The sequence below is a fragment of the Mixophyes fleayi genome, chromosome 6 (assembly GCF_038048845.1).
Source record: "Mixophyes fleayi isolate aMixFle1 chromosome 6, aMixFle1.hap1, whole genome shotgun sequence".
NCBI lineage: Eukaryota > Metazoa > Chordata > Amphibia > Anura > Limnodynastidae > Mixophyes > Mixophyes fleayi.
In genome coordinates this window covers 142,260,992-142,273,556 of record NC_134407.1, presented here as the reverse complement: position 1 = coordinate 142,273,556, position 12,565 = coordinate 142,260,992, and the positions used below count along the sequence as shown (strand labels likewise).

At 41.3% G+C, this 12,565-nt stretch overlaps 1 protein-coding gene across 5 annotated transcripts in view; it reads left to right on the top strand.

Annotated features, from left to right (window-relative positions):
* Window positions 1–7,576, top strand: part of UCKL1 (uridine-cytidine kinase 1 like 1) — a 47,721-nt gene extending 40,145 nt beyond the window's left edge. For 4 of the 5 annotated variants that reach the window (XM_075176653.1, XM_075176654.1, XM_075176650.1 and 1 more), the window contains 6 exons: window positions 2,197–2,290; window positions 4,628–4,690; window positions 5,099–5,221; window positions 5,428–5,535; window positions 5,625–5,781; window positions 6,851–7,576. In XM_075176653.1, coding sequence (XP_075032754.1) covers window positions 2,197–2,290; window positions 4,628–4,690; window positions 5,099–5,221; window positions 5,428–5,535; window positions 5,625–5,781; window positions 6,851–6,921 — 616 coding nt within the window. In that variant the 3' untranslated portion in view covers window positions 6,922–7,576. Of the gene's footprint in view, window positions 1–2,196; window positions 2,291–4,627; window positions 4,691–5,098; window positions 5,222–5,427; window positions 5,536–5,624; window positions 5,782–6,850 lie in introns of those variants that run through there. The other variant, XR_012677670.1, reaches the window with a different exon arrangement.
* Window positions 7,577–12,565: the final 4,989 nt, after the last annotated feature.

Sequence of the window (12,565 nt, the reverse complement as noted above, 5' to 3'; positions counted from 1 at the left end):
CGAAGCCTGACCTTCCCATCACTGTACGGGAAGAGGTGACTCCATCCACCATTTGCAGCACACCCTCTGCATATGCTGGAAGGATCACCCACAGTGTAGATCCAGATTTGGATAATCAAGGTGTCAATGTTGTACACAGGGAGGAGACTATTGATGTAGCTGGCGCTGAGGAGGAACTTGACGAGGAGGATGCTGATGTGGTTATTTTAAATGAGGCACCAGGGGGGGAAACAGTTGATGTCCATGGGATGAAAAAGCCCATTGTCATGCCTGGTCAGAAGACCAAAAAATGCACCTCTTCGGTCTGGAGTTATTTTTATCCCAATCCGGACAACAAATGTATGGCCATATGTAGCTTATGTAAAGCTCAAATAAGCAGGGGGTTAGGGTCTTGGCCACCTAGGGACATCCTCCCTTATACGTCACCTGAATAACCTTCATAGTTCAGTGATTAGTTCGGGAACTGGGGCTAGGACCGTCATCAGTCCAGGGACACCTAAATCCCTTGGTCCTGTTGGATACACACCACCAACACCCTCCTCGTCAACTTCCTCCACGATCTCCATCAGATTTAGACCTGCAGGCCATGTCACCAGCCAGACTGAGTCCTCTTCAATCCGGGATTCATCGGAGGAATCCTGCAGCGGTACGCCTACTACTGCCACTGCTGCTGTTGCTGCTGGTAGTCGGTCATCTTCCCAGAGGGGAAGTCGTAAGAACGCTACGTCTTTCACCAAACAGTTGACCGTCCAACAGTCGTTTGCCATGAGCACTAAGTACGACAATAGTCACCCTATTGCAAAGCGGATAACTGCGGCTGTAACAGCTATGTTGGTGTTAGACGTGCATCCGGTGTCCGCCATCTGTGCAGTGGAATTCAGACCAGTTGGAGCAGGTATTGTGGCCGCGGTACCAAATTGGGTACCGTGGCCACTCCACTACGCAGTCCAGATACCTGCGTATCAGATATTAAACTACGTTCACTGTTGCTGCCAAATAAAAAATAATGAAAATGCTCTGTCATCATCGAAAACAAGAGGTAGTGACGCGCTAGAACTCCACCCTCTATATGCTGCAGAGGATGTAGGAGCAGCCATCTGTGCAGTGGAATTCAGACCAGTTGGAGGAGGTATTGTGGTATCAAATATTAAAGTAATTAAATTACGTTCACTGTTGCTGCCAAATAAAAACATAATGAAAATGCCCTGTCATCAACGAAAACAAGAGGTAGTGACGCGCTAGAATTCCACCCTCTATATGCTGCAGAGGATGGAGAAGCAGAAAAAGGCCATTCAAGCATAAACAGCCACCTACGATGGGCCACGTGTTTGTGCCGCCCACTTGTGTCGCTTAGCTTAGACATCCAGCTACTTCGGTGCAACGTTTTGGACTAAAAACAATATTGTGAGGTTTGAGGTGTTCTGAATAGACTGGAAATTAGTGGAAATGATTGTTATTGAATGTTATTGAGGTTAATAATAGCGTAGGAGTGAAAAAAAAACAAAAAAACTGGATTTTAGCACTTTTTATGCTTTTTTAAAAATAAATCAGAACCCAAAACCCTAAATCAGAACCAAAACCTTTCGTCAGGTGTTTTGGCAAAACAAATCAGAACCCAAAACCTCAAGCTAATCAGAACCCAAAACACTAAAAGTGGCCGGTGCACACCACTAATTTGTGCAGGTATTTTCTTGTAGGGAAAATACACAAAACAATAACTTTTATAATCCATAATTTAGGATACCTCTTTACATATTTGTAACCAGTGAAACTAGCCACATAACATGTGCACCATAAGGAAGCAACTGTTATCATATCTCCATAAGGAGTCTATATAGCATAATCATGTTTACTATGTATTTGTATGATAAATCATATTCTGTTTAATGGACTTATCATCATAACCTGAATTTGTTTTAAAATATATTTAAAATATGTATGGATTGTATTACTAGAAGACTTTAACAAAATGAGTCACAAAACAGAGTATCTTACTCACTCAATTATTTCTGTGTCTTCACAGAGGAAAGGCAGAGGGTGTGAAAGGAAAACAGCTTAAAAGTAATGAACATATTTTAGAAATTCTCTGTTTTTGGTGGTCAGTCTGCTTCTGAGAAACTGTCCACCTTCTAGCTTGTATTTAATAAGAGTAAAAAAAATGTTATAAAGCATAAGTTTGTATTTACCTTCCATCAGGAATAGAGAGACAAGCCGGGATGAGTTCATTTTTTATTCCCGCCGACTAATGAGGCTCCTGATTGAGCATGCACTGTCCTTCCTTCCATTCAGGGTAAGCATGCAGGGTGGTGTTAGTACTTGGTACCCCTTCCCCTCCTTCCCCCATTTCCCATTAGTTATGTGTTGCAATGTCTGGAAACTTCTTCTGTGTCATTTAAAAGGAATTTATAATCAAAACTACATTACACAACACGCTGGGGGGCTACAACTACCCAACTTCGCATTATATTACGATGCGGCTATACTAAATAGAGTGGTGGACTGGACAAGGCAGAGACTGGACAAGCAGTGGGTCTGGATAGAGAGTTACATTGCAGGCAAGGCCCTTAAGTTCTCATCATGGCTACACTCACTCCCTAAAATCATTCACCCGACTGTTTCGCCAACCCTAGCTAGATGGGCCAAATTACGCGCGGCCCCTCATATTTCCTCACGACACTCGCCTTTGACCCCGATATTTGACAATCCAGAGTTTCCTCCAGGACTTACTAGACAGACATTCAGATGTTGGATTGGGGCAGGACTCCGCAGGGCTGGCCAGCTGGTGGACGCGTCTGGGGTCTTACCCTTCACCATTCTCCAAGCTAAATGGGAACTACCAAATGCGGAGATTTGGCGATATATACAGCTCCGCCATTTTCTGGGGTCTTCGGAGGTCTGGGAGTCGGTGGGGAGGTCGCTTACCCAGTTTGAATCTATATGTACCACTGCATTATATCCTAGCCATACTTTGTCTCTCATTTACAGTATTCTCATTGAACATGCTTATAACAAACAACCTACCTTCATTAGAGAATGGGAAAGGGAGCTGGCTTGCACGATACCTGAGCAAGATTGGAAAAATATCCTCTTACGCACTCAGTCAAGCTCGGTCAGTGTACGGGTGGTGGAGACACAATATAAAATTTTGACCAGGTGGTATAGATGCCCTAACCTGCTGGCTAAGATGGTGCCTGGGATGTCAAACAAGTGTTGGCGATGTATGTCAGCGCCAGGTACTCCGTTGCATATATGGTGGGAGTGCATAGCTCTTAGAACTTTTTGGGATGCAGTTCTTTTGATTTCAAAAGAAATAATGGGCGTTGAACCACCTAATTGCCCCAAATACTGGTTATTGAATCTTAATAAATTGACCATCTCAAAATATAAAAAATCAACAATTAAAAACCTTAGCAACACGGCAAAGGCCGTGATCCCGGTGCACTGGAGATCACAGAATATTCCTACCATCAAAGAGTGGTTTGCCCATTTAGAATCCTACAGAATGATGGATGACATACTCTATTCATCAAGAGACAAATATAGGGAGTATTACTATATATGGTTCAAGTGGCTCGAATTTAAGGATTCACCACTATATTCTCAGTGGAATAGGTGAACCCCCCCCCCCGTTCCCCTCTCTCTCATCTCTGATCTATCCCTCCTCCCTGTCTGTATCCCTCTTGACCTTTCCCCCATCCCTACATGATGTATTATGGTATACTAAATGGTACTTTGTTTTTTATACTGGTGCAATGACACACCTCATTCGTGTAACTGTATCTTTATATGCAATGTTTATTAATGACTTGCATCGTTCAATGCAAAACAGATATATTTGTAAAAGCTGTTTAATTTTCTTTTCAATAAAAAAAAAGAATTTAAAAAAAAAAACTACATTACACATAATCTTAAAATTTTGGTAAACATTACCTCCATTCATGATGTAATCAAATATTATTTAGTGAGAATAAAAGATTAATTCAATAAAACATTGCATTGCTATTTATCTTTACTGGGTGTTTGCAGCTTACCAGGTTGTCTTGTTTTACGGCAAACTAAAGCTTACTTTTTTCCTTCCCTTTCTGAATAGAAGGAGAACACTAAAAAAGGTGGCCGCACACAGGCCTATCATGCCTTGCTGTTCAATTTGGTGACCTATTTAGGTGGCCAAATTGAATAAGATCTATATTTGTAGACCCTCAGGCCAATAGTCGGATCACTTCTGGCTCCATTTCTGCTCCTTTCCACTTCTGCCTGTTGGTACAGTTGGAAGATGGCTGCCCACAATCTGTAATTTCCACCATGCCCAATAATGAAGGCCAAATCGAATTTAGAAACAGATTGGACACCTTCCTAAAGAGCTGGACATGTCTTGAGATACGTCCAACTCATCATATGGGCTGAAATACTGTATTTTTTCAAGTGCATTTTTTTGGGCCATGGATTATGCCCAAGTTGCATCCAACTCTGTATCAGGTCCATCATTTTCTGGAAGTTAGTGTCCCATTAAATCAAGGTGAAAAATAGAACAAGATGTTTACCTAATTATAAGATTATATTCTTCCATTTAAACACAATTCAGATCCCTGAATTCCACCTGCTCTTATCTTATCTATCTTTGTTTTAGAGCTGCACTGTTCATACCCCACAAGGACATGACTATAAAGGACGGACATATGATGGTAAACGAGTGAGTGTAAACTCAATGCTTTTATTTAGATGAAACTGATCTTTGTCATAATTGCAGTCAAGGCATAAGAGTTAAGTAGTCCATCCGTGGCTGTGATTGTGGTGGCCATTTAGGCTAAGACCTATTTGTCCACATATTGCAGTGTGCATGGGTCCCAAAAGACCGCCAATCCCAACTAATATCTGATTGGGATTTATCAGATGTCAAGCATGTTGAATAGCAACTCCAGTTACCATATGTGACTGCGTATGTGGCCATCGTTTAACCACATTATTGATGCCACGGCTGCCAGAGTGCTGATGAGATCTTCCAGGTTTTTCCACACAGTATGGGCAGATCTGATCCAGTCTATGTATGGAAACTAGATCTCCAGTTGTAGCTTGATTATTGGTGTTATTCTTGTGCTAGATAACTGGAGTCTCTATACTGCGAGCTGGCGAGACAATGGAACCAGCACTAAGAGCTGTGTGCAAAGATGTAAGAATCGGAACTATCCTAATCCAGACCAACCCCAGCACAGGAGAACCAGAGGTGAGAGAACAACAAAGCTCTCTGCATATTAAGGACATTCCCTTCACTTTAGCCCAGTTTTCCCATAACAAAGGGTCAGACAGTAGGGTGAGGGAAAAATACATTAAGCCATAGATATTATTTAGGGTGGTACTTGGGTGGCAACTTATAATGTTGCTTGTTATTGGTTTTCCTGATCTTGACCCTCTTTTTTTTATTCTCCTCAGCTTCACTATCTCAGACTCCCTAAAGATATCAGTGAGGACCACGTTATTCTCATGGACTGTACAGTGTCCACTGGAGCAGCAGCCATGATGGCTGTTCGGGTACTGCTGGTGAGTGGGTGATTGGAGGTAAGGGAGGGAAGGGATTTTGTAGATGCAAGCAAATTAATTTCTCTTCGTCCTCTTTTTCACCTTGATAGGACCATGAGGTTCCAGAAGATAAGGTCTTCCTGCTGTCTCTACTCATGGCAGAATTGGGAGTGCACTCTGTGGCTTACGCTTTCCCCCGTGTGCGCATCTTAACCACGGCTGTGGACAAGAAAGTTAATGACATGTTCCGAATAATCCCTGGAATTGGTAAGTCTGGATAGTCAATATGGGGATTTCTTCACAGTGAGATTGGGTTGTCTATCATTTATCCCTTTGACATCTCACATGTTTTCAGAAATCGAAGAGAGACTGACTCAGTACATATTCACAGGCAAATTCAGGATGGAATTGATACATTTTGAACCCATCCATAGTTTAAAGTCAGTGCCATGAGTAGATCGAAATTTTGATGACCATTATTGCTCCGTTCTCCTTATGTTTAACACAGCGAAGTGCATGACAGGACAAGTAAACAACTGCTATATAAATAGTATTTAATCAAGTCACTTTGTGTAAAGTATGTCTCTGTGTAATAATTCAAGGAAGACCATGAGCCAATTAACTGTCCTGATTTTCACCATGCTGGATCCATTTCAATTAAACTGGATTCTGATCTGGAACAATAAGCCTACATACAGTCCAATGGTTGATTATTATTGATAGTTATGTCCTCACTACCCAACCACATGTGAACATGTTTTTCTGGCTTTACTCAGATTTTCATACATTTAATACTGTCTATTTCACCATGAAATGGATTTTACCCTGTAATTTGTTCTGGGTGTTTGCGTTTGAACCTAGACTCTTGCTTTTTGTAAGGGTAAGTATTATAGAGTATTTGGCAAGTCTTGTAAGACTACATGTGAATGATAACCCTTTATAAAGTCTGGATTAACCATAACATTATATACAGGCAATGGTGTAATGTTTAAGTATCATAGCCTATCAATAAAAAGGTATTTCTCCAGCCTGTGATTGAGTGAAAAAGCAGATTGACCCTCTGCTCTGTGTAAAAGTGACAGGTCCAGTGCTGTGTTTAGGGGCCAGTTGGATTACAGATCCCCAATATCCATCCAAGCCAATAACTATATTCTAAGAATAAAAAGAAAGTAGAAATAAAAGTTGAAACACCATTTCCATTCAGAAATGCATATTTATTGCAATTTGTAAACTAAACACATCCAGTGATGATATATACAAAATGTGTATGTATAACATTAAGTGCCCGTGAGAAGCTTTTGTTTGTTTATTTATTTATTTTTTTGTCTTATTGCAGGTAATTTTGGGGATCGCTATTTTGGGACAGATGCCCCTGCAGATTGGAGCGATGAGGATGACCTGGCCTGATACCTCCTTTCATTCCGCTTTTGCATCATTATATCTTATCATGCCCTTGTGGACTATCAACTGTTCCTGTTATATTTTCTTCCTTCGCAGGTCTTTTGTTTTTATTATCTAAAAACAAAATATAAACAAACTCTATTTATGCTCTGAGTGGCTGTTCTTTAAAGTCGAACAAGCTTAACAGTGAAAAATATTATATTGACGTCATACAGATGTAGCATTTTATTTTACATAAAACAAATATCTTACGATCTAAAAACCAGTAGTCTTTGGATGTCACTTCTTGTAATTTATACAAAATAATGCTATATATATATATATGTGATAAAGAGGGTCATTTGCACACCTCACCTGCATAGGGACAGATGAGACCCCAGGGAGTCTGCAGACAGGGCTCAATGCTTGCAGAGTGAGAATCCTAGGTGGAAATTGGTCAGGTAGAGGACATGGTCTAATGAATTAAATAGACTCAAGAGAGGGGTCTGTTGTATTTAAACCTATATTGTTCCATGGTGCAGTGCAACTGATGAAAGCTAGTTGGTCAGTGACTAGGCAGAATGACTGTGTCTAGCCAGAGTAGAGGTTGACTCGTGTCATCCTGGCAAAAGTATGCTGTCTTATGGGTGATATGAACAATAAAGGTTAATGCAAGCAAGAAGTTGTTGTTTCTGTCATCTGATGGGTGTCAGCATCGCAGTGGTGTCATTGTGGGATTACAAAGGACAACCACATCCTGCTGTCCACCTAGTCAACAATTGGTGGTGAGTGAAACCTGTTAAATGCCACTATCAAGCACCAAACAGTTATAAAGCTGTCAGTTGCAATGGGGAAAAATAGCTGTGTTGCAGAGAAACAAGACATTATTGCCTGTGAAGTGGCAGAGAAAAAGCAATAAACCTGTGAACTGTAAATCACCTGTTTGCAAAGAAAGCAAAAGTTTTAAAAATTGCTGGTTTTTGTAGTGCCACACTTGATGATTCCCTAAGTTGTGAGTTGGATGTGGTCCAAAAAAACCTGTGCATATTGTCATCATTTATTTATATAGCGCCAGCAAATTCCGTAGCGCTTTACAATTGGGAACAAACAATAATAAAAAAATACTGGTTAATACATACAGACGGAGAGGTAAGAGGGCCCTGCTCTCAAGCTTACAATCTATAGGACAATGGGAGCTTGATATACAACGGTGCTACATCATATTGCATATTTTCAGCTAGAATGCAAAGGTAAAAAGTATTGAATAGGCTGTATGATCAGTCACACAGCACTGTGGTCAGAGGGTTGTTATATTGTGTTAGTGGCGTTAGAGTAGTAATAGAGTAACCTAGGGAGATTAAGATGGTGGTTAAGGAATATCATAAGCTTGTCCGAAGAGGTGGGTTTTCAGAGAATGCTTGAAGGTTTGAAGACTAGAGGAAAGTTTTACTGTGCGAGGGAGGGAATTCCACAAAGTGGATACAGCCCCGAAAAAATCCTGTAACTGGGAATGGGAGGATGTGATGAGTGTGGAAGAAAGACACAGATCTTGTGCAGAACGGAGGTGTCGAGTTGGGAGATATTTTGAGACAAGTGAGGAGATGTATGTCGGTGCAATTTTGTTGATGGCCTTGTATGTTAGTAGAAGAATTTTATATTGGAATTAATGAAAATCAGGCAACCAATGTAGAGACTGACAGAGTGGCTCAGCAGAGGAAAAACAATTTTCAAGGGATATCAATCTAACCGCTGTATGCAAAATAGATTGTAGGGGAGGGTGTCAGAGGGTGCTACAAAGGATTTGAGCCGATTGCTTGTCAAGGGAGATGATACCTTGTGTTTACTTTAGTTAAGATGGGCAAGATAAAGAATACAGTGTGCCAAAAAGAAAGTTTCCAACAGGAAACTCTGCACGGGAGTTTGCAGGTGGGATATAAAGTTGAAAAACCTCTTGCTCTCTGCGAAAACCTGTTATTACCTGGTGCAGATTAAGTGGCCAGGGTAAAATTTGAGTGCATGAAGAAAAACTTTTGGCTTGAAGAAGAGATATGGAACTCAAAGCAACAGTTCCATGAATTGCAAATATATGAGAAAAGAAGTGGAAGCTCTTAAAGAAACTGTAAAGAGATTGCAGCAGAGAGAGCAAGAAATGGTTGTTTCTGAATCTTTGAATAATGAATTGCAAAAGCCATATGAGGAAAGAGGAAAATAAGTGAAAGCTCTTAAATAAACTGCAAAAGAGATTGCAGCAGAGAAAGACCAAGAAATTGCTCTTTAGAAACAAAAACTTGTCAAGAGATGCACACATTAAGAGAGTCTGTAAATGAAACTGATGCAGAGTTAGTAAACCTCAACAAGCAGCCGAATGATGTGATGAGGGGCTTATGATGTGATAAGGGACTTAACCCTTCTGGCAAATGCCAGAAGGGCAGATGGGCCGGTCCGGTCCCAGGCAGTCAGTGCACAGTGTACTGTCAGTTTACATTGTGCAATGACACAGCATGCACTGACAGCCTGTCACAGGCTTCCTGGTGGCTGGCTCCTCCCCAGGAACCAGCCACCAGATCACATGTTGCACTGTCAAGTTGGCCGGGTCAGAGGAGCGGAGAACAGAAGAAGAAAGAAGACAGAAACAAGAAGAGAAAAGATGAAAAGGTAAGTACACTATAACAAGGGGGGGGGGGGATAAGGGGTGAAGGATGCCACACAGAAAACGGGATAGGGGGGGAAAGAATACCACACAAAACAGGAAGGGGGGGAAGGATGCCACACAGAAAACGGGAAAGGGGGTAAAGGATGGCACACAGAAAATGGGGTGGGGAGAAAAGTGAGGATGCCACACAGGAAGGGGGGAGAAGAGAGAGGATTATTTCAGTCTCCTGGACGAAGCCATGTTACAATGCAAGGGGTGCAAATTAGTATTCTGTTTTGCACATAAATTAAATGCTGACTGTTTTTTCACGTAGCATACAAATACTTGATAGCTTATTTGTACACTGAAATTTAAAGTTGATAATTGTATGCTACACACGATTTCTTTCCTACTGAACCTGAGGTGGGCCTGTGTACTTTAAATGCCAGGGCTGATTTTTAGTCCCAGTCTGGCCCTGGACTTATGAGTATATTTACTAAACTGCAGATTTGAAAAAATGGAGATGTTGCCTATAACAACCAATCAGATTCTAGTTTTCATTAATTTTGGACATTCTACAAAATGATAGCTAGAATCTAATTGGTTGCTATAAACAGCGTCTCCACTTTTTCAAACCCGCAGTTTAGTAAATATACCCCTTATTGTTTACTAAGGATGAAAGCGTCCATATGTATGAACCCCAAGTCCAAGTCCTCAAAGAGAATGCTGCTGCTAGTCGTGGTTCAGCTATAAGATTGTCTTACCGGGGGTTTTTCAAGTGCGGAGAACTTGGTCACTTTAAAATCAAGTGTCCTGGTCTACAAAAGCCTATAGACTGTTCACTTTCCCAAGTTGGACCTGTCTTGTTGTCTCCGAAGTTCTGCATCCTGTGGACCCTCTTTAATTAAATTGACTGTATGGGTAAACAACAAGATTGTCCTTCTAGTTGTGACCTCTGGGAGTGAGCTTGCTCTGATCTCCAGCTCTGTCCTGGCTGGAGCCAGGGTTTTGCAGTTGCCCAGGGTTAAAGTGTGCTGCACACATGGCGCAACCAAGAGTTTCCAAAGAATTCTTTGGGCTACGACACTTAAATGCCAAACCGTGAAGGTATTGGCTGCTATAGCCCCAAAAGTACTTTACCCATTGATTCTTGGCAGAGACTTCCTGCTGTTTAAACAGATCCTCCAGCAACGAGTCTAGCTATGCACTTTAGCAATTGAATCACTGGCCAAAGGTCCAGCATTGATGGACAAGCTTGAGTATAAGGGAGAGGGTAAGTGTCATGCTCTGCTATAAAACCTGAACCAGAGTGAAGTTCGGGAGAATAAAGCCATCATAGAGGTCTTGTGGGTTGTCCAGTCCGGAGTAGCCAATAGTCTCAATAGCTGGTAACCGTGCAGAGGAACCTACCTTGCCTTCAGGGAAAGGCATAGACTGGTCTGACTTCCCAGAACTGTTATATTTGCATAACTCTTTCAAATGGCCAGTTAAATTATGTGACTTTACAACATGTCTTTAAATTGGCTAATAATGTTGATGATATTGCTGAAAACTTTAATTTTGGCTGGATGTTTGCCATTGTATATATGTTGATTTGAATTGCTACAGTAAAGGGGAGAAAGGTAGAACAAGTAATAGGTTCATGTACCCTTATTGTTAAAAACTGAACACATTTAGGTAGGTAGCAGACGCTTAAGGGAAGACAGAACTAGTGAACAAGTTATAAGCAACTTTACTGGCCCGGAGTCCACATAGCCATAAATAGCTTCTGTAAGTCTTGTTCTTGTTCCTGTTCCACTGTTACAGTACATCCACAGTTAAAAAAGGCCCATAAACCATCCATTTGTGAAAATTTGAAGCCTTCAGTTGTGAAAATTATCTTGAAACACCTTGGGCTAGATTTACTAAGCTGCGGGTTTGAAAAGTGGGGATGTTGCCTATAGCAACCAATCAGATTCTAGCTTTCATTTATTTAGTACTTTCTACAAAATGAAAGCTAGAATATGATTGGTTGCTATAGGCAACATCCCTACTTTTTCAAACCCGCAGCTTAGTAAATCTAGCCCCTTGTCTTCTTTCTCTCTCAAGTGTCCACAAGATAAGGTGCCCGTTCGTGTGCTGATAGGCCTGGTTGTGAGGACACTTTAAATGGTAGAACCTTTCTTTTCTTGGGCCTTAATAACAGCGGGTGAACAAAATGAAACGCTGTATCTGGAATATCTTTGCTTCCATTCCGGAGTGTACCGCTTTAAATTAACCTGAGGTTGTGTTTTCACTGACAGACAACATGAGACCTCTTCTGCATAGTAATAGATGAGGTCCCAGGGAGTCTGCAGGTACAGGCTGCAGACATGGTTAACTGCTTGCAGAGTAAGACTCCTAAGTGGAACATGCACAGGTGGGGGACAGAGTCTAATTAAGTAATTAGTCTGAAGGGAGGGGTTTGTTGTATTTACACCTGTATTGTATCATGGTGCATTGCAGCCAATATCAACTAGTTGGTTGGTGACTTGGTTGGTGTCTAGCCAAAGTTAGGGTCACGTGGTGTTATCCTGACAAAAATCTGCTGTCTTATTGGTGATATGGACAATAAAAGCACTGTATATTCAAGCAAAAAGTTGCTTTGTCATCTGCCAGGTGTCAGCATCACAATATATATATATATATATATATATATATATATATATATATATATTCACACGCACCGATCAGTCACAACATTAAAACCTAATATTATGTAGGTCCCCCTCACGGTGCCAAAATAGCTCTCTCTGACCCTTCGAGGCTTGGACTCCACAAGACCTCTGAAGGTATCTGGCACAAAGACATGAGCAGCAGATCCTTTAAGTCCTGTATATTGCGAGGTGGGGACTCCATGGCTCATACTTGTTTTTCTAGCACATACCACAGATGCTCCATCAGATTGACCTGGGGAATTTGGGGGCCAAGTCAACACCTTCAACTCAACTGTCATATTCCTCCAACCAGTCCTTCCTTGGACCTCATTTGGTAGGTACTAACCACTGCATACCGGGAATA